The sequence below is a fragment of the Phaenicophaeus curvirostris genome, chromosome 2 (genome assembly GCF_032191515.1).
Source record: "Phaenicophaeus curvirostris isolate KB17595 chromosome 2, BPBGC_Pcur_1.0, whole genome shotgun sequence".
Taxonomy (NCBI): Eukaryota; Metazoa; Chordata; class Aves; order Cuculiformes; family Cuculidae; genus Phaenicophaeus; species Phaenicophaeus curvirostris.
In genome coordinates, this window is record NC_091393.1 from 110,573,640 (window position 1) to 110,601,183 (window position 27,544).

Here is a 27,544-nt window from a genome sequence, read left to right on the forward strand (position 1 = left end):
GGAGGAAGGTACTCAATAGCTAGCAATAAGGGCTGAGATTCAAAGGGGTTATTAAAGACAGCCATGCAGAACACACACACGTACAGCATCTGCCACAAGCATTCTGCACACACTGTTACCAACATCCCTGTTCTAGAGGAACAGAACAGCCCTGGCGGAATAACTCTGTCTCCAGAGGAAGAGAGCAGCAGAGTGCTGGGTCCAGTTCCGTTCAAGATCTTTATCCATTATCTGGATGAGGTGATTGAATCTGCCCTTAGTAAGTTTGTGGATGGCACTGAGCTGGGAGGAAATGTTGATCTGCTTGAGGTTAGGGAGGCTCTACAGAGGAATCTGAACAGACCTGATTGATGAGCTGTGGTCAACAGGATGAGGTTCAACAAGGCCAAGTGCTGAGTCCTGCACTTGGGACATGACAGCCCCGTGCAGCGCTACAGGCTTGGGGAAAAGTGGCTGCAAAGCTGCCTGGCAGAGAAGGACCTGGGGATGTTGGTTGACAGCGACTGAACACGAGCCAGCAGTGTGCCCAGGTGGCCAATAAGGCCAACAGCATCTTGGCTTGTATCAGAAACGGCGTGACCAGCAGGACCAGGGAAGTGATTCTGCCCCTGTACTTGGCACTGGTGAGGCTGCTCCTTGAATCCTGTATTGAGTTTTGGGCCCCTCACCGCAAGAAAGACATTGAGGTCCTGGAGTTTGTCCAGAGAAGAGCAATGAAGCTGGTGAAGGGATTGGAGAGCAAGTCCTATGAGGAGTGGCTGAGGGAACTGAGATTGTTTAGTCTAGAGAAAAGGAGGCTGAGGGAAGACCATACCACTGTCTACAACTACCTGAAAGGAGAATGTAGTGAGGTGGGTGTTGGTCTCTTCTCCCAAATGACAGGACAACAAGGATTGGCCTCAAGTTGCACCAGGGAGGTTTAGATTGGATATTAACAAAAATTTCTTCACCACAAGGGTTCTCAGGCACTGGCAGAGGCTGCCCAGGGAGGTGGTTGAGTCACAGTCCCTGCAGGTATTTAAAGGCTAAGTAGATGCAGTGCTTAGGGGTATGGTTTAGTAGTGGATAGGTATGGTTGAACTCAATGATCTCAAAGGTCTTTTCTAACCAAGTGATTTGATGATGCTACAGAGCAGAGGAGCAGTGAGATGGGCATTCAAGTCCACTCTGATTTCATAGAATCACAGAAAGGTTTGGGTTGGAAGGGACCTCAAAGCCCATGAAGTTCCAACCCTGCTTCCACTGGATCAGGTTGTTCAGAGCCTCAAACAAAGCTCCACAAAGTAAAAAGTTAAACAAAGTCATGTGGGGCCACACCGAGCAACAGTGGCTGGGCTTGTTGGTTGGATGCAAGACAAAGGAGAGATCTGGGTGTGGATGTGAGCAGTGAATGCAGCTGTGGGAATGTGCAGGAAGACACATCTGGGCTGTATGGAGCGTCCCTGTTCCTCCACAGCAGAATAAGAAGAAAGTCCATGAATAATAACAGACAAACAGTTCCACGCAGACCCACAGAACATTTGGTCTGCATAGCCTCAGCTTCAGCAAGGGAGCAGAAGTCAGGATAATTAGGATTTACTTCTTAAAGCATCATTTTTCTAGCCAGGTTTCAGCCCATTAGAGTTAATCCTTTCCCACCTTTTCCACTGCCCTGCAAAGCAGCTGCTAGGCGGGCTGGTGATAGCATCAGCCTACCGCAAGCTCCAGGGAATCACTTGGTTACGCGTGCTTGTGCTTTATCTAGGTGACATACCTTAAACACAGTGTTCAACTAACAGAACATCTAATTATCAGCTGCACAAATCACTCACCTTCAATCACATCAGGCGTCTGTTGCTCTTGCTGTCACATTCCCTTGACTATATGATCATTAACATTTAAACTCACAGTTATTTACTCACTAAAACCTAATGCATTAAGCGCAGCCCAAGCTGCCAACTACAGCAGAGCTTTCAAGACTGTTGCCTACTTGCGTTTCTGTGGAGTTAAAGAAGAACTATTAGCAACAGGCTCATCATTGGAAAACAGTAATTTTCCATCAAACAGAATAATTCTACAGCAACACAGCTCTCTAAGCTACTTCAGCATTGCATTGATCTGCACATTCCAGCAAGCTGAAAAAAACAGTTCTCCAGCTTTCACTGATCTGTGCAGAAAATCCCATTTGTGGATAACCCATCAGGGAGGGGCAGACAGCCACACGAGTACAAATAGAGCACAGGAAGGGTGTTGAGTTCATGTTGAGTGTATTTAAGTGGCAAGTCAAAATACAGCACCTCTGGAGGCTTTGCTGTTGGCCTGCAGTAAGCACAATCCACTCACCCGACAGTTGGAGGGGCTCCTGTCCACAACTAGCAGCTTTAACCACAGCTCCTTTGGCAGCAAATCCTTCCCCAGCCTTCTACCCTTCCTGCCCAGGCACAGGACATACCGAGCTCCTGGAGCTGCGTCCCATATGAACAGACGCTCAAGACCTTTTAAATGCCTTCCAGAACGAGCAAGGACAGCCAGCTTGGGGGAGATGTAAAAAGACAGGACTTCGGCCTCTGGAAGCTCACACAGCAAAGGTGAGGCCTTCCACAGGGGGAAGTCTCAGCTGGATGCTTCCCTAAGGATCAAACTAAGGATAATAAAAATCTTTCTGTAAATACATCAACAGTACAAGGAAGACCAGGGACAATACTCAGTCTTTACTGGATGCAAAAGGAACAACTGTGACAAAGGATGAGGACAAGGCTGAGGTACTTAATGCCTTCTTTGCCTCAGTCTTTAATTGTAAAGAAAGTCGTTCCATCTGTGTACAAACCCAGGAGCTAGAAGAGCAAAATGAGGCTCCCATGATCCAAGAGGAGGTGGTTAGAGACTTGCTTGGCCAATTAGACACTCACAAGTCTATGGGGCCGGATGGGATCCACCCAAGAGCATTGAGGGAGCTGGTGGATGTGCTGGCCAAACCCCATTCCATCATCTTCCAACAGTCCTGGAAGACTGGGGAAGTCCCATTGGACTGGAGGCTGGCTGATGTTGTGCCCATCTACAAGAAGGGTCACAGGGAGGATCCAGAAAACTACAGGCCTGTCAGTCTGACCTCAGTGCCAGGGAAAGTCATGGAACAGGTGATCTTGAGTGCTATCATGAAGCACATGCAAGAGAACCGGGTGATCAGGCCCAGTCAACATGGGTTCACAAAAGGTAGGTCTTGCCAAACTAACCTGATCGCCTTCTATGACAAAGTGACTCGGCTGCTGGATGAGGGAAAGGCTGTGGATGTATCTTCCTGGACTTCAGTAAAGCCTTTGACAGAGTTTCTCACAGCGTTCTGCTTAGGAAGCTGTCAGCCTCTGGCCTGGACAGGCGCACACTCTCCTGGGTGGAAAACTGGTTGGATGGCCGGGCCCAGAGAGTGGTGGGAAATGGAGTTAACTCCAGCTGGAGGCTGGTCACAAGTGGTGTCCCCAGGGCTCAGTGCTGGGTCCAGCCCTGTTCAATGTCTTCATCAATGACCTGGATGAAGGCATCGAGTGCACCCTTAGCAAGTTTGCAGATGACACTAAGCTGGATGGAAGTGTGGATCTGCTGGAGGATAGGGAGGCTCTGCAAAGGGATCTGAACAGGCTGGACCGATGGGCTGAGTCCAACGGCATGAGGTTTAACAAGGCCAAATGCCGGGTCCTGCACTTGGGGCACAACAACCCTATGCAGTGCTACAGACTAGGAGAAGTCTGTCTAGAAAGCTGCCTGGAGGAGAGGGACCTGGGTGTGTTGGTTGACAGTGACTGAACATGAGCCAGCAGTGTGCCCAGGTGGCCAAGAAGGCCAATGGCATCTTGGCTTGTATCAGAAACACCATGACCAGCAGGTCCAGGGAGGTTGTTCTGCCCCTGTACACGGCAGTGGTGAGACCGCTCCTCGAATCCTGTGTTCAGTTCTGGGCCCCTCACCACAAGAAGGATGTTGAGGCTCTGGAGCGTGTACAGAGAAGAGCAACAAAGTTGGTGAAGGGGCTGGAGAATAAGTCTTATGAGGAGTGGCTGGGGTTGTTTAGCCTGGAGAAGAGGAGGCTGAGGGGAGACCTTATTGCTCTCTACAACTACCTGAAAGGAGGTTGTAGAGAGGAGGGTGCTGGCCTCTTCTCCCAAGTGACAGGGGACAGGACAAGGGGCAATGGCCTCAAGGTGTGCCAGTGCAAGTTCAGACTAGATATCAGAAAGAAATTTTTCACAGAAAGAGTCATTGGGCACTGGAACAGGCTGCCCAGGGGGGTGGTTGAGTCACCATCCCTGAAGGTATTTAAAAGACGGGTAGACGAAGTGCTCAGGGACATGGTTTAGTGATTGATGGGAATGGTTGGACTCGATGATCCAAGAGACCTTTTCCAACCTGGTGATTCTATAATTCTATGAAATGTGAGGAAAGAAGGCAATCCCCTCCTCAGTGTACTCCTGGAAATTCACCGTGTGTTCAGGGCCACCTAGGCTCATGCAGGGCTGGAAATTGAATGTCCCTCCACCCCTGTTTAGCTGCTTTGTTGCACTCCTCTCTGCTTTCTGCTCCTGCCAAATCACCTGAGAAGTCCTAGCCGTGATCGCCTGCCAAAATGTAATTCCTCCCAACAGCCTGAGGGATATGAAACATTTAAGAAATGTCTGTTTCTAAAGATAGAGCAAATCTAATTTCTTGGAAGTCTTCCTAATAATTCTTTGAAGTGCTATGAGGCAAACATGGGAATCGTGGCTGAGCAGCTTCTGAACAAGCAGGCTTCTGAGCAATTTTAGAGCACATTACCTTGTTAGCAGTAGCACCACCCATTCAGCTTCCCCAGCACAATGGGATGAACTTTCATTTTGTGTGGAGCTGGTGCACTGGTGTGCTTTATTCAAGAGCTTTACTTCTGTGAGTTGATTTAAAATTCCAGCTCTTCCTGTAGGAACATCTACAATATCACGCTTCTTCTAACATGGACCTGCACAGCTCCTGCCATCAGAACCAGTTAGAAAGAACAGACACAGCAAGCCCCCAGCAGCACCAGCACTGCGTTCGCATCAATTAAATACTTCTTGCAGTTTAATAAATCCATCACTTATCACCAAAGCACACAGAAGTAACCTCCCCAGGACTATTCTGGTGTGCACTGCCACAAAGCTCTTTCCTAATTCACACATCAGCCTAGATTGTCTACGGAACAGGTTTCAGGGTGGTGAGAGATACATCTGCATTATTTCCAAGACTCACAGGAGACTTCTTCCTTCTCAAGAAGGACTGCTTTCAGGTCATGAAATCATAGAATCATTAAGGTTGGAAAAAAACTTTAAAATGATCCAGTCCAACTGTCAGCCCAACACCACTGTTACTACTAAAATGCGTCCAAAAGTGCCACATCTACAGGGTTTTGAAGCCCTCAAGGGATGGAGATTCCACCACTGCCCTGGGCAGCCTCTTCCAGTGCTTCATCACTCTTTTGGTAAAGAAATTTTTCCTGATATCCAATCTAAACCTCCTCCGGTGCAACTTGAGAACATTTCCTCTAATCTCATCACTTGTTACTTGGGAGAAGAGACCAGCACCCGCCTCACCACAACCTCCTTTCTGGGAGCTGCAGAGAGCGATGAGGTCTCCCCTCAGCCTCCTCTTCTCCAGTCTAAAGAACTCCAGGGTCCTCAGCCGCTGCTCATAACACTTGTTCTCCAGACCCTTCCCCAGCTTACTCAATCAATCTTAGAAAAAATTCATTATGATAGTGCACTTGCTGTGAATAAATTAGGACAAAACTTTTCAAGAGACACCAGAACTTTAAAGCTTCCCTTGTTTATGTCTTAACTTCCAGCGAACTCCCTTCCCTCGGGAATCCAGATCTCTGTCTCTGTAAGTGATGGGGACATAAGGATGTCAGTGCCTTATCCATAACAGCCAGCACCACATATCAGCTGGATCTACGATTCCAAGAGCCGCTACCAGCCTGGCTCCCGAGATCAAAGTATTCTTTGCCTGCCTGTGCGACCAGAGAGGATTTAAAGGGCAGCAATAGCATAACAGCACAGAATAACTCAGGTACAAAACATTCCCCTGACAACATTAGAAAGTAAATCCCATAAATAACAATGGCAAAATACACTGTTCTTCAACTGGAACACAGCTGGAGGGGATGTAGCACCCAGGTATGTTTACAAATGTTCCTTCAGCAGTGACTGCACACTAAGGTTGATGCTGGTTGTTTGAAATCACTGAAGCACACATTAATTATATATTCAGGACTGAAGTGCTGGCAGTGTCCTTGTTGTAAGTGTAGCCTATGTGCATCCCTGAGAGCCAGCAGGACAAGACAGATTCATACGATGTTTGCTCAAAGTTCTTATGAGGAAAGCTATCCCTTAATGAAACCCATTATTTCTAGCCCACAGATCTCCAAAGAAACAAAGGACCCAGACTGTAGACTCATCATGCAGCCTGAGGGCCAGGGCAGCAAGAGGTGAAGTCTGTCTGCGCCTTCTCTGCAAACAGCAGAAGCCAGAGCACACACAAAAAGCAAACACTGAACATCAGAGCATTCCCTTAAAGCTGACATGTAAGAAATGGCTAAAACAACATTCTGTAAATAAGCATAGGCTTCCAGATGAAGCATATGCTGCTAGATAAACTCTTTGTGCTCAAAACCAGAACATGCTCACAGTGGAAAGAACCCTTTGTAAAGCTGAGCCTCCCATGACAATTAACACAACTGAGTTCAGATGCATCCTGGTCTGATCTTCAGCAGGTTCTTCTCCCAGCTCTTTCATCCTCCGATCCAGACACATTGAACACTGAGGGCTTTGACAGTCACAAGAAAACCCAACTATATGGAGCTCATATCCAAGCCTAGCAAACCATGTAAGGGGAACAAACACGCTACATGGAACAGTAGGTGAGGAGAATGATTATTTCCAGTCGACTGAATGGAGAGACAGAAGTTTAGGCACCTAGCTGGAGACTACCTAGTCACCCACTTTGCGAACCCAGCTAACAACTCAGGAGGTCTAAATTTAAGCACTTCACTCTAACTACTCAGTTCTTATTCCTGGCTTGTACCAGAAGATACCTCAGGGACAAAGTTCTTCCTCTCCCCGAGGGATCCCCTGGCCAGTTTCACTGCCAGATAGCTAGTGGTGAAATGACTGATCACTATGAAGAATGATGAGGAGACTCATACCTATCCAGTAGATCTGGGAGAGGTAAGATCATCCACTGCCACATTCCCAAGCCTTCACCATTATCTGAATGCCAGAATGTCCAGCTCTGTTCTTTTCCCGTCTTGTTCTCCACCAGCACCAGGGATACGTTTCCCAGCAGGACACCATGGATGAGCCATGACATTCGCAGCTGGAAGAAAGAGAAGATATGAGATTAAACATCAGAAATATTGCCCAAAAGTTAACAAAATTCCCAACTCTTCCGTCAATTTTATGTTTCTAAGCACCAAAAAACCGATTGTCCCTTCGGCTTATGTAATCCCTTTAGGAAAATCCATGGATGGAGAAGCCTGTAACACTTGGTAACTGCTATTTAATGTTGGAACTACCAGCCTTTCTTTTGGCTGAAGTTGAGTCCAAACCACCTCTGGTTCAGCTTTCACACATGTATCCAGTTTTAAAAGGTCAGGCCGATATCTCCGTTATCCTGTGGTACAGAGGTCACACTCCCCTAAGACGCCACCTAAGAGATTCAAGTTCAGACTAGCAGCTTTTTCAGGAATAAATGTTTCTATCCTGGTGGCAGCAGACCCACAGGGAGAAGACCTGCAATAAGCAGGCACCATGAGTAATCACATCCTCACCCTCCAGATACTCTCTTCAAAAATCTGGTTTTCCTTACCTCTTTCCAAGTTTCTACAGGCTTTCCAATTAAAGTTCAGTAATGATTCGGGGTTTTAATTAAAAGACCTTACGGAACTGTTTCTAACATTTTTGTAATGTTTAATGTAATTTAGTCCATTTCTATGCATTAACTTATATAAAATTATTTAATATAGTCTTCTCATATTATGACTTTCACTCCCTTGTTGCATAAAAAGGAAAACAATCCCTCCTACCTCAGGCCAGTCACAGAATTCACGTTATAGGATGTCTAATTTTCTTGGGTAGAAGAAGAGCTTGCTCTTTGTTGATAAAGAGCACAAGTAAAATACTTACATATATTACACACAGGAGCTGGGTCCCATCTCAATAACCAGCAGAGGTAAGAATGCTGAAGGAATGAGCTACATAATGATGGATTTTTGGACTGAAAGTGTTCAACATAGTATTGACTATCCATGCATTTTAAAAAACAGCTCTCTGTTTTTTAACACTGCAAAGCAAATACCTAAGTAAGGAGGCTAGAAATTGAATTAATATTTCACAAAGGAACACCTGATAATGTTACTTTCCTGCTGGGATAGCATAGAATGCCCATACCCACTGCTCAGCATAAAACACAACTGATAGATCCTGCTTGTTGTCCTGTCTCATGGTGAAGTCTGTCCCAGCAGATGGGTCAGATTCAGGGGTGGAAAGGACAGAAGGATCGCTATCATTCCCAGATGACATTCACAAGTGGTGAAACCAAATCTTGTGCACTCATCACACAGATTATCGTTACCGAATTTAGGCAGAGAGTGCAGTTCACCTCCTTGCCTTCAGAGTTATACACCTAGCAGTGACTCCGACTGCACTGCACAACTATGACAGAGAAGCTAAAAAGTCTGGACATGGTTCTTCCCTCTCTATGCTGCAAAAGTCCCTGCCCTTGCGAGAGATCACTCCTGCCTGTTGAACTGCCAGCGTGTATGACACAGAACGGGTAACGTCTATGAACTGATGCACAGCTTTGGGTCCCTGAATCTACTGCACTACCTTGCTCTGACCTCCAGACCGGTGCACAGGTTTCCAGGAGCTCAGCAAACCCTCCCTGGCTCCACCAGACCATAGGACTTCTGGGTACAGGCTGCTGCTCATGGCTGGCCACCAGCTTGCTCTCACCCCAGCTCTGGGAAGGGACTCGTGGAGTCCCACCTCCACTTCCATAGCATCAGACAGGAAACCACAAGGTGAACTGTGAGGAGTTTCACCTCAGAGACACCAGACAGAAAAAGCAGAATGGAGCAGGCCTGAGAAGAACTGTTTCAGCTCTGACACAAAGAGATGGGCATGGAGGGCTGAACTTACACCCAGGTGTTCACCGGAACCAGCACTGGTGGAAGAGGCTGTGGACAAAGGTTTATGGTGCAGGAGGCTGACACCTTCAAACCCAGTGTCTGCATGACTACTCTGAACAATCAATGCATACCTGGCCCTGATGGCAGCTGGCAATCAAGAGTAAAGAACCTGCGGGCATTTTATACTCCCAATGCCTATGAAGTGAGACCACAGAAATCACAGTGAAGAGTGCTCTCCCTTAAATACCATTAGGACAACTTTCAGCCTCTCTGAAGCAATTTTTCTTGAGAAAACTGGTCAGGATTATACATTTTTGGCGCTTTAAATACTTTTGGAAGGCCAGTGGACACTTGAAGTGCTCACCCTACAGCAGGGAGAGCAACTCCTCTGACTGAGAGCCCAGATGTGAAGCACATTTAGGACTCTGATGCTAACTCTACTGCAATGCACTATGTGAAATCTAATACAGGTAAGCTGGAGTAGCTTTACTGTGATATTCTGACAGCTCAATATTTGGGAGGTAAAGCCCTGAAGCTCTAACTACACAAGAGCTTTCAGACCTCTTTCTCTCCTGGAGACCTGCCAGACAGCAAGAGGCAATATCTATGTGGTGAGCAGTGAGACAAGAGCAAGCCTTTGATAGCGTTAATGTAACATGAGAGCAAAAGCTGGAGTGGTTGGATTGGAATGGATGCCTTTGCACACATGTCAGCTGTTTGAAGGAAAGACGCAGTTGGCATTAGATGTGGGAGATCAGCTCATTGGCAAAGTGCAATATGCAGGCTCTAATGAACTGGCTCCGAGCGAATTGACTGGCACTGCGTCCAAATGGGCATTTTTGGCTGCGATATCTATGATTTCCAGGCTTCACAGTGGGGCAGTCCAGGTCTTTTCACACCTGCTGAAGTGAACCAGAGCAGATGACGAGCTGGATGCTGCGGTAAAGACTTCCAAATGGGGCTGGCACTTGCTTTACATAACACGGCACCAATGATGGCAGATGGTCCTACATACGTGATGCATCCTGTAAGCAGTGCAGCGACATGTTTGGGATAATCTGAATCTGGGCTGCTGGTGGCACACCCCTAACTTTACACATCAAACAGCTCCCTCCATGCTAAACCAGCAGCAAAGCATTCAGAAGCTATAAAAATCGCTGAGAAGTTAATTAAGCACTGCAGGTAGACACTAGCCAAATGGCCCCTTGCTTTCAACCTCAGAATCTGCCACAGCCAGGGATGTGCTGTTCACACACAAACTCACTGACATGGTAAATGGAGCACTCTCAACTGATCTGGGGGAAATGAAAGGGAGACTGAGCCCATAATAAACACACATTCTAACGCTGCACTCCAGCCTTACACCTTGATAGACAGTTAATCAGTTCTCATGCCCTCACCTCTAACACTTGCTCAAAGGAACTGCTCAAAATTTCCCTGTCCAGGAACTGTAGATTCCTGAAATACAGATGTTTATTTTTCTGAAAAGCCTAACTCTTGTCTTGGGTTGCCTCTCACTGGACAGGAAGCAGCAGAAGGTGTTTACAGATGTGAACACATTGACCTGTTAAATGCAAGTGGTGCTTGGAAAACACCTCATGGGTGAACAGAAGCTGAAGGTATAAGCTGGGATGTGACTTACACTGAACTTGACCACAGCTGCAGACACCTCTGCCCGTCTCAGGAGTGTTGACACAAACGTGAAGTACATTTGGGGCATGAAGTTCATCACATCAGCAATACCGGTTTTCTTATCAGAGACGGGCAATGGCTGCACACCACAGCACAGGCGGACAGCTATTCGGAGCACTTGGCAATTTGGACCTGGAATCTTAGGAATGAGAACGATGACCAAAAAGTCTCGATTCTGCTTTTTGGCCAGATCAAGAACTGTGCAGAACGAGCCTCTCCTGTAGTTTGCTAGCACTTCTGCTTCTGCTTAGGACCCAGATGTGCAAACACCTAATATAAGTGATAAAATGACAATACCTGACCTGATCGCATAGCTTTAAACTACCCAGGCAGGAGAAGCCTATAGCTTACATGAAGAGACTCTCATGCTATTTATTCTCATTATTTCTTGCTTATGTTTACTTCTATAAAATCAAGCACCTAATAAAAGCACCTTCATTTCAGAAAACAAACAAACATAAAACCAAAGGTGACAACAAAAGAGAGAGGAAGAGTTCATCACTATGTTGTTGGAGTGCTGTGGAGTGAACAGGCTCCAAGAGATTCCTGATGTTCCAGACCCCCATCCAGTGCCACAGCAGCAGGTGGTGAGGGAATTGGGAAAAGATCACTGTGAACAAGCTGTACAGATTTCAAAAACAATGCTTTAAAATAAAGAAATGATGCTAACAACATTCTGCAAAATAAAGCAGGTGAAAGGCCGTGCCAAAAGCAATTCATGTTGCATTTTTCATGCTCATAAATGCTGTGAGTCAATGTTATTACCATGCACCCTTCTCAGCTATTTGAAACCCAAGAAATAGAGAGAGCAATGCTGTGCAAGTGTGAGCACAGGGCTCAGCCCACGCTCCAGGAATGATTTATGTTATTGATTTACATGCTTTAAAAACAGACAACAGTTTGGCACAGAAAGGAGAAGTGAATTAATAACCACAAAGGACAAAACCAGCTTCATATGTATAAACTCAAATGGAGGGCAAACCTCACCTGGATTGTTTCATATCAACATATTATATTTATTTTCTAGAGAGAACATGTTTACGGTCAAAAAGTCATTTCAGGCTTGGAAGAAGCCTGGCTCAGTTCAGTATTCACTGACACAACGTCATACTGGCTTTCAGGAAACAGCAAGTCGTAATGTCAAAACAGCGGTGAAAAAATAATTTCATTATTTTAAAGACAGCTAAAAGCACAGAGCTTTTTTACTGCCACAGGAACCTGTTCTCATTGTTTTCCAGCACACCCATAGCCTTTAGAACCAGGATCTGGGGATGCAAAATGAAATGATCTGGTTCTTGGTCACAGTGCAGTCCTTCTGGCAGAGTCACCTCCTTCTGCGGAGGTACACGTGGTAACATTTAAGGCTAATTTCAAGTTTTTAAGGCTGATTTCAAGTCCGCCACCACCCAGGCAACACTGTCTCTGTCATTACTCTCCTGCTCTATTGTAGCCTACATTGAAACTGCCTGCCCGGCTGTTAGTTCTCAAAAAAAAAAAAATTTTTTTTCACAGAAAGGGTCATTGGGCACTGGAACAGGCTGCCCAGGGAAGGGGTTGAGTCACCTTCCCTGGAGGCATTTGAGGGATGGGTGGACGGGGCACTGAGGGACATGGTTTAGTGTTTGATAGGAATGGTTGGACTCGATGATCCGGTGGGTCTCTTCCAACCTGGTTATTCTATGATTCTATGATTCTATACAGCACTGAGGTCCATCCCAGGTTCCCACAAGCAGGGCAAAGCCCAGCCTCTCTAACAATGAGTCTCCAGCTGGCTCATATTCCTGCAGTGACTTCCAACCAGCAGGAACAGTCAGAATCCTCCACAAAACACCCTCTTGCAGGAGAGCTGGAGCTGCCACTGCCCCACAGGGACACGCTGTACCAAGCCCTCACAGAACGCAGTAGCCCTGGACCTGGTCTTACACCTTTGCATGCCAGAAGCCCAAACACTTTAGGAAGACACAGGTGTGGCTCTCATGATACACAGGTACCACAGCATCCTTCAGAGCCTGAGGACGCAGCCCGCAGGGAGCATCCCTGAAATGTGGAATGAAAAGCAAGTCATGGTACATGACTCTGCAGCTGTACAGTAATGATGCCAGGACTGAGGAAGACGGGATTGCTTCACTGTCCAGATGCTGGGGGCCAGAACTGAGTCTCCAGCTTCCACATGAAAGTGAGTGTGCCCTGGACATCTAGGATCATGCTCTCATGCCAGCTCTCTGACATAGAATCTTAGAGTAGTTTCAACGGACCATGAAGGTCATCCAGTCTACATCCCCCAGCAGAAGCAGGGACATCTCCCACTGGATCAGGTTGCTCAAAGCCCCACCCAACCTGGCCTTGAACACCTCCAGGGATGGGGCATCCATGACTCCTCTGGGCAAGCTGTGCCAGTACCTCACTATCCTCACAATAAATCGTTTCTTCCTAAGATCTAGCCTAAACCTCTCCTCTTTTAGTTTAACACTATTACCCCTTGTCGTATTGCTACAGGCCCTGCTAAAAAGATTTTCCCCATCTTACTTATAAGCCTCCTTTAAGTGTCTTTGCAAAGTACTGAGAAGCAGGTGGCCATTACAGCCTGGACACTGTGCACCCAAGGGCTACCAACCTCAGCAAGGCAATTCCATTTTGCCAGGGGTGGTGTCCGATATGACAGCACTTCCATCAGACTTTACAGCAACGTGGTTTCTCAGATTCCCAGTCAGCAGCACAGCTACCAATGGCGTGTGCATTGATTTTCTCTTCAAAGGGAGGAGATGTGCACCCACCCCACGACCCTCTTTGCTTGTCAGTCGTGTGCAGGCCAACCAATTCCCACTTGGAGGGGAAGAGAAGGGTGAAGAGAAGGGACGAGAAATGCTGCTCTTTATTGCTCAAGCTCTATAAATCCTGCCTTTACATTAGGGCATGGTCTAGATTAATTCTTCATACTTTATGTGCATTGCTGCGCTCAATTACATGTGCTTTCTTTCCAGTAAACTTTTATACGCGAGTTAAATTTTCACTCTTGATCACTGTGACTCAGTTTGGCTCCTGAAGCATCTCCTGAGCTTTTTGTTGAGACTGCCCTTTTCAAGTACTTCAGAGTAATGGAGCATCTCCTCATGGACTATGTGTGCCACTTCCTGCATCCCCCAAGGTCTAACAGCAGGGCCACGGCTCCCCTCTGCCACACAAACTGCTTTCAAACATGCCATTAATAGGGTCAGCAGGCAAAGGACTCCACTGACTGTGCAGCGTGAAAAGATACAATAGTCTGTCTGAACTGCAAACGAGAGATTCTTTGAAGCCAGGACACTCCAGCCAAGATTTAATAAAACAACAAAAGAAAAGAGAAAAACTAACTGAACTGAGAACAAAGGGCAGCACCACAAACAAAGGCACTGACCTGCCAACAGTGCTGAAGAACAAAGAACAGGAAAACACAGAGCTGCTCAAAACAAATAGGAGCAAAGGGCAGTACAAAGCTATACACAGAGTGCCAGTCCCAAATATGTGTGGAGAAGTAGTGGCTGTGTTTATTATTGTATCTCCTGCAGGCGTTTTTACCCCTTCTCATCCTTTGATGGATGTGGGGCAGCACGGAGCAGTCAGGCTGATTTCTCCCCTTCCCTGGGGTATGGGAAACGCTAGGGAGCACAGCCTGCTGGCAGCCCAGTGAGCTCCAGGTGACGAACCTAAGCTGGGGAGAGCACCAAGAAGTAAGGTCATGCTTGTCCTGCCCTCAGCGGCAATACAGTTGCCAAAAACCATCCAGGCTGTGGAGTCACCAAGTGGTGGTGGCAGCACTGCTGTAGAGCTGCTCAAGTCCCAGCAGGGAAGGTATCTGGGCTTGGCCACCCCACAAGCCTCCTGGTTGTCAGCAGCCATTTGCTTGGATTGTGCAGTTGTCGATGTTGCCAGCGGAAGATTTAACAGCCAGGCTGAGTGAGAAAAAACCAAGCCTGAAGCATTAGCAAACTCCTTGTGGCTGGTTCTCACTGTGGACTGCTTGGCTGTTTCTTTATCAGCACAGATTCCATGGATGTTCTGGACAAACCATACATTCCTCAAGCCTGGTACCCCATACTGCACCAGGTAACACTCCTCGCACTGAGGCTGAAGGGATCAATTCCTGTGCACCCCCCAGGTTATAAGCAGGGTGTCAGCATTTGCTATGCTGGGCATAATCCTCTAACATGACTAACATAAATCACGGGATAAGAGGAAACAACCATAGGTTCAGTGATCAGCAGGTCTGGTAATGCCCCAGAGCTTCCATGCAGCAGGGGATCGAGAGTGCGCAGTCAAGATCAGAGAACTGGGGTTGTCTGCTGGCCTCCCTGCCACTCTCAGGGCCTGTAGGATATGGCCTTTGATAAAGTCCTGTGCCTAGAAAAGGGGTAAACTCCTCTTATCTGGGAGAGGTACGTGGGCTGAGCAGCTGGGCAACACAGGCAGTCTCACCCTCAGTTCAGCTAAGCCAGGCACGCTAACAGCAGGGGGAGGCTGGCACGCAAGGAGGAGGAAGGGTGTTACATGACAGGCTTAAGGACAGCCTCTGTCACTAATATATTCTGGTGCAGGGTGTGAATCTGAGCCAAACCTCTCTAGGGTACGGAATCAGCTGTCAGAACCAGCCATCATGTAGGGAGCACTCAAGGAAAGCAAGCAGACTTCTCAACATGTGAGCTGGATCAAATACAGAGGGAAGGCAGGTTTATGGCTTGCTCCCACTGTGGAGGAATAAATGGGTCTAATTTGCACACACTCACTGAGATGAATCAAGGGTGCCCCAAATGCCCTTTGCCCTATGAATCACAAGTGAATTGTCAGTAGCCAGAGAATCTGTCCTGGCTGTGACATGCTAGGCAGAGCTGTCAGCAGTGACAGGGACAAGGAAACCCACCTTTCAGTACCTCAACTTGAGCCAGTTCCACTGGGGAGCGATTGAAGGTGAATAAATACAAGATAGCATTATGGTATTGTCGCCACCTCTTTTTTTCTGGCTATAATTTCACTATAAGCAAGTTTGTTGGCACCTACTGAAGCAATGAGCGTGTAGGGGGGAATATCTCCTTTCTCCTCTTGTGTTGTGCTGAAAAGTGGAATTAAATTATTCTGCTCATAGACAGATTGTTCCAGTAAAATAGATTGTGAAGCCACCGGGGGCTCATTGAGAGGAGAAGCTTTTACACTGTATGAAAAGGCAAGAGACAAAACCCTTGCCAAACTCCTTCACTCTTTATTACCGACAGCTGCAATGCTGGATGTGTCCGGATTGTCGTTTAAGCGCCAAGGGGAGTGATGGAGGTGGGATGGCATGTGAGCAGATGAAATACACGGCAGCTTCTCCCCCGATGGCAAGTTTAATTATTTGTACTGTTGTGTACACATGGAAAAAATATACACATATTGGGAAATCATTCACTTCAATTCCTGTGTCAGGTGGATTGTAAAAAACACTCACTGTGGCTCATCCATGGCAGAACAAAGTCTTAAAAAATTCAGAACCTGCATATGACTCTGTCACAGAAGGGAGGAAAACCAAAGTGGAATGCATTTCTAAAAGCAGGAGGACATGAAGAAGGGACCAAAACCAGATGCACTTTGCTATGTGATCTGTGATCCAACAGAAGGGAACCAAACCAAACTTCAACCCAAAGAAACACCATCTCCTGTGTACTTTCATTCCAGAGAACTTCCTAACACATCCCTTCTTGTGCTTCCTGCATTTCAAGATCAGTGGAACAGGAAGAATCTGTATCTTTTCATAAAACAGCTTAGTTTGGAAGGGACCTTAAAGATCATCTAGTTCCACTCCCCCTGCCACGAGCAGGGGCGTCCCATTTGATCAGGGTGCCCAAGGCCCCATCCAGCCTGGCCTTGAACACCTCGGTGCTCAGCTGACAAACACCAAACTGTGCTTTGTTAGGATCAATTTTCGCAACTCCCTGTGCTCCAGGGTCCAGGACACTGTGTGACGTTTCAGGGTGACCATTCCAGATGTGAAGTGCTTTAAGTCACTAGCTATGGTTCATGATCCTAAGAGGTTAACAAACCCTGTCAGTGATAACAGAACATGTGAGGCTACAGACCAGACTGAGAAGATGCGGACAGGTCTGTAACCAGCAGTACAGCTGACTTGGAAATGACGATTGTTTCTGCAGGGTTGGCAAGCCTTGATGTATTTGTTTAAGATGATAGTTTAAGATTGTTAATAGCTTTTCCGCTTGAATAAGAACCTGTTTCCATTCTTGATGAACCTCCTGTACCTCAGCGCACCTGTGAATGCAGCCTTCAAGCAGCTTGGGAGGTCTGAGATGCAGCGTGATGACAACCTGCCAGCTCACATCCCAGCTGCGCTAGAGAAAGCTTGCACCATGTTTTCTGAACAGCTCAGGTGTGTTCCTGAAGCCTAGTCTTTGTTGGATCTTGCAAATACAATGTTTGGTCACGAAGCAAGCTTTTCATCTTTGTGTTTACACACCCCCTACCCTGACAGCACAGACACAAAATCATGAAGATTGTGATACGCCATGTGAGGCCATACAATGAGGACAAGATACGCCAAACTTCTTAAAGCACAGTTTGCGGCATTTCAAGCAGCTAACCGTATCCTTCGCCTCCACAGGGACATTTAACAAGCATTAACAGATAAGCCATAGGAGGAGTTGTTTGCCATGCTACTGGCCTTGTGCGTATATTTTAAAAAAAGTCAGACACACAAAACACCTCTGTAAACTGCAAAAAAAAAGAGGACATCGGGACTTACCTCGCAGGGGGAGTTCCTCAAGGGAGCTGGAAATGCAGGGCTGGTCATGACAGTGTTTGCTACCGCTGGTGCCTTGCTGGTGTTGAGGAGGAGGGCACAACCTGGATAAAAGAGGAGGAAGACGGTCAAACTGCAGCATTCACCTCCTGGTTTCAGGGTCTGTGACACCTCCCCAGACCTATATTAGCTCGCTCCTGGTACAAGAGAATGCTAGAGAGCAGGAGGCTTATTCAGTGTCTTAGGAATGCAGCTTTGGTGAACACACTTGAGAAATGCCTTTAAGAAGTCTGTGTGCCTTCCCCTACAGCTACCTTCTGTTCCTCCACGGCTTCAGAGTCATCCTTCTGGCAAGGATGAACAATAAATTTCTATGAGCAAGAAGTAACTGGAAAGAGAAAATTTATCTGGAATTTGGGTAGAGGAACCAAGTACAGAGTGGTTATACACAGAGGTGGAACTCAAGGGACAAGGGGGCAAAGAGAAGAAAAATTAGGAGACAAGATGGGGAGAAAATGAAGCAGAACAGAGAAACAGAGAAAATAAATGGGAAAAAAAGAAAGAAAAATATCAGCTGAGTATGGAGGAGGGTCATGAAAATGAATAGTTGTTGTGAAGTTGTTCAGAAAGGTTCAGGATCTGGTGTCATTGTGGACACCTGAAGCACCATTCTGTATCGTCAGGAGAGGATGTGAGCAAGGCAGTCTTTCACCCACAGCACACTGGAGTACTTTTGTTCCACTGGAGGCTGAACAGGCAAGTGCAGAGGAAAACATGCCTTGGGCTTCACTCCCTCTCCCCACCACTTGTGTACCTCGTTTGCTCTCCACTGTCCATTCTCTGCACTTACTATTTACTGTCACTCACCTTCTATTGAAGGAGAACGGTTGTGCTCTGGGCTTCCAATCCGCCATGGAGAAGGATGGGATGCAGAAGAGCCCCGCATCCAGCCACAGTCTCCTTCTTCGAATGAACAGTAAAAGCCAGAGGGAAGGTTTTCTGCAGGAGGGAGAGAGACACACAGAAGAGCCCAAGTGAGATGAGGAGAAGACTCACAGAAGAAGCTGCAGGGACTCTTCTGACTGGGCTGCCCTGGGCATGCGGACACCCCACAGTGATTCATTCCCTTTGTGCAGAGTCTCCTGATTATAAGGGGGATGCTGACAACCCCTGAACTGTGACTAAGGGACTCCTCCCGACTTCAGCACACCTGAATGAGAGGACATACCTGAGCGTACACTACAGGGTCTCCTGCATACCTGGCCTCTTACAGCTCCACAGACACAAAACCACTCAAGGTTACACCTCGGAGGTGGCTTTCTAACCACTGCTTCTGCAGCCTCACGGAGTGAAATCCTGGAGAGAGGTCAGTGCCTAACACGATTCCCCTCCCTTACAGCCTAGGCTTCCAGTCAGCCCAGCCTAATTGTCTGCACATTGATCATTCTAGCTCCTATGAGAACAGGTGTTACACCAGTGAGAGAAAGCTCATCCGACTCTATTGGAAACTCTAGTGGAAGTAAACAAGGCACAGGAGTTGTGTCTGCTGGAACCTGCTGGCTGGATATCATCATTGGTGACAGACACCTCAAAAAACTCAGCCCTCAGTAAGACTGAGATAAAGGCTGTGGATACAGGACAGGGAACAGTGAAAGCAGGGCACTGTGAGGACTTAAGAAGCAGCTGTTAGTTGAGTTATGAAGTAGAGCAGAGCTGCAGGGTGTTCAGCTTGTTCCTCGCCAAATTACTTTCAAGCCTTCAGGATGATTTAGATTTTGCTTGAGAGGTAATTAAATTCAAGGGGTTTTTTAACTTTTACACAAACTTTCCATCTTTTAATAGCACAAAAAATCAGTAACTGGTATAATTTATGAAGTGGATGGAGCATGCTCCTGCTTCAAAACCAAGTGTAAATCAATCAGATACTGCAGTTTCATCTTTTGGGTGAAATTCCAGATTTACATTCTAAAAGGCACAAGAATAAAAGGCTACTCTGGTCTGTATGGACCTTTAACAAACGTAGGAGGACTTCTCAGAAGGCAGAAAGATCTACCCAAAGAACATAAAGCCCATAACCTTAAACCTGAGTTCTTTCTGCAGTGACCTCTCTGCTAGTGAACCTGGCCTGCCCCATTCTACCAGGAATGAAGCATGAAAGGGGAAAACACTCCTCAACACAGCCAGCAGAGAGTTACCCTGTAATGCCTGAAGGCTTTGCTGAGTTCAGAACTGCCAGAGGTTAGAATTTCTTGCTAGAGGCACAACTTTTGATCAAGAGAGAAGGAAATGGTTTGGTGTACACAAGACAGGAATCATCAGGGAGCTCTGCACAGAAACGAGTTGATGCCTTGCCATTTCCCTTGCAGAAAGACTCTGCTGGGCTGGGTCCATTGCTGGGACAGAAATTAACCCAGTGGTTGTTTCATGCATGTTTGCCTGGGAAGTAACCCGGCCCCAGTGGAATTAATTATCCACGCTTGTTTAGTAACTCACTCATGTTATCGCAAACTCAGGTGTTAGATGTTCCTGCTCTGGCTGCCCTTGGACAGACATGCCCTCCTCCAACTACACAGTGCAGCCAGCGTCGGTCCTGTCAGGAACCAGGTCCTAGCCCTCCTTATTTCACCTGGGAATGTGTTCAGCACCCACAAATATGCAATGAAGCAGCGCGACTAGTATCTTACAACCCCGTGGTTGTGAGATTTATCTGAAAGGTGGAGAACATTACTTCCAATCCCTATTCCAGGCAAAATCTATGAAATGTAGAAGAGCAACCTCAGGTGAGACTTAAGCAGCCCTTTGACTTCTGAACTGGACCAGAACTCTACACGACAGTCTTGGAAGCTCTACATGGAAATAGGAAATAGAAGTTCAAATCTACTTAGGTAAGAAAGAATCAATCCCAGGCTGGTCACATCCTGGGTGAATCCTCCAAGTTCTGGGACTCTGCCTAACGAAGAGATGATCAGCATCTTCATTCTTCACCTTACTTTTTTTTAAACACATCCATTATTTTCCTAAGCTGCTTTGACTGATGAACCAATATCTCCCCAGGCTGAAATTTTGTAGTAAATTTGAGATAGAAAGTACAATAATTTTGGAGCAGCCAAAAGCACACGCACTTTTCTGCAGTCAAACTTCTATTTTTGCCCAGTCTTCTGCCCTGCAACAAGAGATTACTTAGCCAAATCCACAGTAGTGGTAACTAAACAGAGAAGTACAGAACTACTGAAATAAATCCCCCCTTTCTGTAAAGCAGAGCTCTGCCAATCTGTATTAGTACACATAGATCAGTGAATATCCAGGGGGAGACCTTCTAGCAACCTTCCAGTATGAAAGGGTTTACAGGAAAGCTGGGCAGAGGCTCTTAACCAGGGAGCACAGGGACAGGATGAGGGGGAACGGTTTGAAGCTGAAAGAGCGGAGATTGAGATGACATTTCGGGAAGAAATGTTTTGCTGTGAGGGTGGTGAGGCACTAGCACAGGTTGCCCAGAAAAGTCATAGCTGCCCCATCCCTGGAGGTGTTCAAGGCCAGGTTGGATGGAGCTTTGAGCAACCTGATCCAGTGGGAGGCGTCCCTGCCCACGGCAGGGGGTTGGAACTAAATGGGCTTTGAGGTCCCTTCCAACCCAAACCGTTCTGCGACTCTAAATCATCTGAGTTCTCCGCTCTGCCTTGCAGCACACCAGCTATATTCCATACACCATTCTGTACCACACCATGAGGAGGTATGTTGGGTTTTTTGCAGTATGCTATAATCCATAACAGCATGAATTTACTCGCAAAGATACAAGATCCCCACCAGCTTAAGTCTTAACATGTGTCTGCAAAGGGTGTTTCTGCACAGCAACCTCTAGTGTGGCACTTCCATCAGTTCATTAAATCTGCCTGTCTGATCCCAAATCAACACAGTTTGGCATCAAATTCTGCATCTCTCTCTTTGAAGCTGTTTTTTGCTTCTGCAGGAACATTTGATTATGACTCAAGCAGCCCCTCGCTTCTCTCCAGGGGTCATCCCGCTCCAATTTCCCACTCCCTAAACAGCCTAATTGGTTGCGTGCCGAACAAACACCATGACATTTCCTTAGCCATAAATAAGTAAAGAGGTGTTAACAAACAGCTGGCATTAGGGTTTGGGTTTTTTTTTTCAACTAACAAAAAACCAACAATCAAATGAATAGGAAGAAAATAAAGGAGGAAAAAAGATGTCAGTATCTGCACAGCTGAAAAACTGGGAAAGGAAAAAAAGCCCAGCATCTCTTTGGAGCTCAAGGACAGAGGCCTTTGGTTAACAGCAATTTTAAAAGCTCTCCCCTCAGTTTTGAGCATGGCTGCATCTTTTTCTGACAGCTCTTTAGTGTGAGCAGAGGCATTTGGGAAATCCCTCTCTTGGAATCACTCCGCCACACTTCCAAAAGCTGATAAAAACATTGCTCTGCTCAGGAGCAAAGTGAGGGCTGGAATGCTGAAGGATGGCAGACGGTTTGGGCTGGGCTGCCATGCAGACATACCAACACTGGAAACATCCCATCACCTCTGGTGTGTGGGACAAGGCTTATGCCAACACTATTCACACAGTAGAGAGATGGCAGCAGAGAAACCAGCCATGGACTGAGGAGGCAGACCCATAACTCAAGCACCTTCTAAGGCTAGCTGGTTGGATTCGTTGCTTGGGTGGAAGATGGTGATTTCAGGCTTCTTGGCTAGGGGTAAGATCTCTGATCCCCAGCACCTGTGGTGGAAAACAAGCCATGTGGTCTTCTCCTTGAGCCAGGGAGTGGTGCGCTGCTCGGTGGGTGATTAATGGTTAACACTTCTGCTCTTTACATGTGAGCTTTTACGCCCTCAGAGCATTCTCTGCTAACATGATTGTAAGTACTGCACGGCTTCATGCCAACAGCTATAGGGGAATGCAGCACAAGGGAAAAGGCAACCCACCCAGCCCCTGTGGACAGCCTGTGTGAGAGAGGGATTGCATTTCTCAGCTGGTTCACCACAGGATACAGGCAGCAGCTGGGGGCAGAAGCACAGGCAGCCCCTCAGTATGTGAATATAGCTGAGACACAAGCCATGGGTGTGCCCAGTGTTTAAACCAGCAGGGAAGCGTGTTCCTCCCTGCCTGCCCCATTCCATGGGGCATTCAGTGTGCATCCAGGATTGGTACAACTCCACCTGGTGGGCTCTGCTGCTCCACACAAGGCAGAAAGACACAACCATGTGTCTGGACACGGTCAGTAATGTGTCTCTGCTTCCAGTGAAATGAAAATGCATCCAACCTACCGACTATCAGAATTTACTAACTTGTGTGCACAACACAAGAGAAATAACACTATGATGTGTCAGAGCTCCCTTTTGAAGCTCGCAGGCAAAAAGGAGGTTTGGATACTACCAAGATGAAGCATTACTGGTTCTATGGATCTGCAGGTCCACAGTGATGATGCTGTTCACACAAAATCCAGTTTAATGTTCACCGAGTGTGTGTTGTTAATGAACGTAATTTCAAGTTGTAACAATGTCTAATATGTCTTTCAACTAGTTTACTAGCTGATCTCAGGTCAAACCACTTCTCTCCACACCAACAAAACCTTTATTCCTTTGCTAGCAGCACAGAATTGGAATCTGCTAGAAGCTGCAGTCACTTGTGTTAAGTTTGTGCTAGAAACAGCAAAGGTCCTTTAGCCTAGACATCACCTACATCCACACAGCTTGTCTGAATTACCTGACCCAGATTCGCCCCTGCTTTAGCTGTCACATAGGAAAGTCAAACTGAGAACAATAGCCTCTTCTACTCCAGGGGCTTTTGCTGGGGCTGGTATTTTTGGTCATGGAACACATTTTTTGCACACCAAATCGATGCACGTCTGGCTATATCAGCTGCAACACATGCACTTTGCATTGGTAAACGGAACTCTCAACAACAGTTTCTCTTGATGTATTTGCCCTGTGGATAACCAAATGGCTGACAGTCCACCACTTAACTACCTGTAACCGACAAAGGGGAAGACACTGGCGTTAGAATGTGCAGAAGTATAGAAAAAGGCGAGGCATCCTCCAGATGGTTAGAGGAAGGTCCTCTGCCAGGTTATATAGCACGAAGTATTCAGGCACAGCAAGTTTCCAGAAACTTAGGCTGCTATCTATCTTCTGCTGTGTTTTATTGGGCTCCTGACTGCTGAAGAGAGGAGAGAAACCAAGAGGAATCACAAAGACACAGGAACTGGTCAATGACAAGCCACTGGCTTTGCTCATTTTTCATCTCTGAAGTTCTCTTCCTCCTCTCCCTGTGCCAGATGCTGTGCTACATTTTGATTAAATGCTCTAAAAAACTACACACTTCATAATTCCATGAGGCACCCAGCTATTCAGGCTGTACTTCCTTTGCATTTTTGATCAGGACTTTGGAAGAGATGCAGCACTAAGAGCATCTTAAGAACCTGCTGCAGAACTACTGCAGGCAACTACAGGAACTCATCAAACAGTCCGCTCCAGGCAGACAGCGAGAGGAACCACGTGTCCTACGGAGGATACTGGCCTTTTGATAGCACCAAATTAGTCTATTAGTGCTACAGTCTCATGCATTAACATTTAAAACAATCCATGCTTTTGGGAAAGGAGGACACAGCCTACGAGTTTGGATTTACTCACTGCACATCTCCCCCTCGTCTTCTCCCTCGGCGCAGTCCCTGACAAAGTCACATGCCTGCCCCAGCCTGATAGTCGTTCCGTTCCAGCAGCTGAAGGAGCCCTCCAGAGCCATTTTGTAGCCAGCAGCAGATCCTAGAGGAAAAGAAAACAGAAATCACTTCAGATGGGTGAACTGCTTTCCTCTCAACCAACCTTGCAAGATTCTGGGCTACACTGAAGGGAAGAACACCTTGTGAAATCCTCTCAATCCCATAATTAACTGATAAAGTAATTTTATTTTGTTTGACCTGTTTAATCTTGTCAAATATGTAACGGTCCACACCTAGAAGAGGACTTCAGTTCCCCAGGCGTGTCCAGTGTTTGAACTTGGAAGGCATCTTTGACCTAGAAAAGCAGGTTGAAATCCTACGGCCTCCTCTTTGGTACTCAAGAACACCACAATATGCATAATAGATTTTTAATTCTAGTGAGTTTATGGCTAGGCAGACAGTCCTGAAGACTGGAATCATCGCTGTCCTGCTTAGGAATAACATGACTACAGAGCTCGGAAAGAACACAAGCTAACACCCTCCGGCTACAATGCATCCTATGACTTGGATGTACTGCATTGTCATATGCTTTCTGAAAAAGAGAATTTCTACTTGTATTTTAGTTTCTCTTCTACAGTCACTCGTGGTCCTTCATCTGGCACTCCCCTCCCCTTGTGCCAGGGAGCCCACAGCAGCCCACATCTACCAGGATGCAAACACTGCTAATCCATTTTACCCCTGTCAAGCAGCTGAAGGCAGACAGCAGTGTGGAATGGAACCAACTCCTATGAAAAGAGGGCACCGAACATTGCGATCAGAGGCCAGCATCACCCACTCAAGAATGATCTTGAGTACCTGGCCCTTAGCAATGTCCTTTTCTGGAAGCACTTGATGCCCTTGACAGCGGAGAAGTCAGAGATCATCCAGTCTGGCAGCTATCATTTCCCCTACTGCAAGAATTTTCTGATCCCGAGGGCTCTGATTGCAGCTAAGTGAAATACTTAAAAACCAAAGAAAATAGGGACTTGTCCTAAGAGAGATGGGCTCTGGATCAGCCACCAGGGGAAGCAGGAAGCTCAGTGACGTTCCAGAGCTGGTATGGATGGAGGAGGCCAAGTGTGAGAAGTGCAAGAGCCCCTTCCACAACAATCACGGTGTAGACACAATTCCCAAAACCTTCCTGACTCACTGAAGTGTGCATCCTCACTACTCCTGGAAGACCTAGGAGCACGAACCACCTTCTGCCTGGTCTCATCCTAAGTGGGTAAATGATCCTGATTGAGCCAATGCCTCTAGACAGAGTGAGCAGTGCTTGCCCAACCCATCTGCGCCTGCTAAACCGCGCAGCTACGTTGTGTTCCCTGGTACTACAGGGACCCAGGAATCACTGGCGATTCAATTAGATGTGCTCTTGATACTTTTATTTACATCGCCTGTCAAAACTCAAAATTAATGAAGCATGTAGGAAAACAACCGCTATTTCTCTTCAAGCTTATTTTATGGCACAAATCAATTTAGGAGTGGGGGGAATATGTCAGACCTTTTTAATAAAGGACACCAGCTCCTGAAAAGGGTGCTCTGTGTTACTGCCAGCTCGGTTTCCTTGGCTGCCTCAGAGCAACCCTGGCTTGCCGCATAGAGGCTGCACAGCGCCCTTGCATTGCAGTCAGGGTCAGGGCTGCCCACACAGGGAAGCGCTGCAGGAAAACAGACCAAGTAACTCGTAGCTGATGATTGCTGCAGGGTTTAAAGCAAGGAGAAGATTTCTGCTTGGTCCTGCCACGCTCCTTACAAAAATGTGCTCTTGGAGACATCACTGAGAGCCTTCCCTGTGTCAGAAACAAAGCACGTCACGGTGGGCTCAGCTCAGCGTGCAAACAGATGCTGGAACACCATAAGAAGTGACTCTGGAACTGAGCAGGCAATCCCTTCACCCAGGGGTATGCAATGAGCTCACGTGTCTATGTGTTGCTGGCAGTACCACCTAAAGAGAAGTTAAAAGACAAGACCCGGCACTTCCATAAGATCTGTAACACCACAACACTCCTAAAACCGCTGAAGTCCTGCTCAAATTCCAAGGTACTTTTGCCTCTCTGAATACCCCCCAAACGGTTTGGAAGAAACACCCCTATTCACTTCCAGCTCTCACACCCCCCTCGGTTTCTCTGCAATCTTCCCAGCACTGTTCATGTATCACAGCCCACCTGGGACCAGACATGCAGAGCCAGAGCAGGGGTAATCGCAGGCAATGGCCTTTTCCTCTTTACTCAGTTCATTTTAACTTTGCAGTGGCACTCGGTTTCCGCCAAGCACACGACTCATTAACACTAAATCTAGTGAAACCAAGGCATTCCAGAGCACCTACTGTCCTCCCAGGCGGCCTTGTTGCCACCCAAGAGCACAAACCTCCTAAAGTCTACTGGCTGTGGTATTCCAAAGCCGTCAGCTGCAACCAGACATCAAGCAATTCCAGGAGCTCTTCCTCAAACAAAACCAGTGGATTTGCATGCCCATTCATCTCTGTGGAGCTGGGGCTTGGATTAGCTCAGGTTTGCATTGGAGGCGTGTACACATGCTCTGTGTATAGGTTAGAGAACACAAACAGCAGAACTACAGCCTGTGAGCGGCTGGGCTCTGTGACAGCGCATGATTTATTCCTGGTCCCTGTTTGCTCACCCGCTGTGTGCACAAAGGCAAAATGAATTGGATAAAGGAGATGATTAACTAGTAAAACAAACAGAGAACCAAAAAAAAGCCCAAATACAAATGACCCTTTAAATGGGCCACTTGACGCAGATGTTTGCACCCAAGCCCAAGGAAACTTAATTTTTAATTAAAGCATTTCATAACAAAAGTAGACATTTAATCTTTTCGTGTCCCAGTAACTATCACTCCCGGCAAGGTGAGCCCAAACGACCTAGATTGCCGAGTCCAGTGGCCTCAACTCACACATGGAGATGTGCAAGGAAACGAAAATGAATGGTATCAAATAAGCATCAAAGTAAAATTTGTGTGAGACATCCTTTATATTTACAGCAGTGTTTGTGTAGCCAGTGGCATCCATAAATTACAGTAGTCATTAAGCTGCTCCACGGCTGGCTTGGAGTCTTATAAATCATTATTTAAACAGCAACATTAAACAAATGGCATTTCAGGCTGTAAATTGAAAGGAGAAACAAACAACTCCATGGGGAACAAATGCTGACTGTGTACCACACGGGTCCTGCTTCTCAACACCAGGATGGAGCCTCGG

At 46.8% G+C, this 27,544-nt stretch overlaps 1 protein-coding gene across 2 annotated transcripts in view; it reads right to left on the reverse strand.

The window, feature by feature from the left end:
* ALK (ALK receptor tyrosine kinase) overlaps window positions 1-27,544 on the reverse strand; it is a 299,880-nt gene that overhangs the window by 52,842 nt on the left and 219,494 nt on the right. For both annotated transcript variants that reach the window (XM_069850441.1, XM_069850440.1), the window contains exons 6-9: window positions 24,263-24,394; window positions 18,483-18,614; window positions 17,619-17,719; window positions 7,184-7,353 (exon numbers count right to left, since the gene is read on the reverse strand). In XM_069850441.1, coding sequence (XP_069706542.1) covers window positions 7,184-7,353; window positions 17,619-17,719; window positions 18,483-18,614; window positions 24,263-24,394 — 535 coding nt within the window. The remainder of the gene's footprint in view (window positions 1-7,183; window positions 7,354-17,618; window positions 17,720-18,482; window positions 18,615-24,262; window positions 24,395-27,544) is intronic.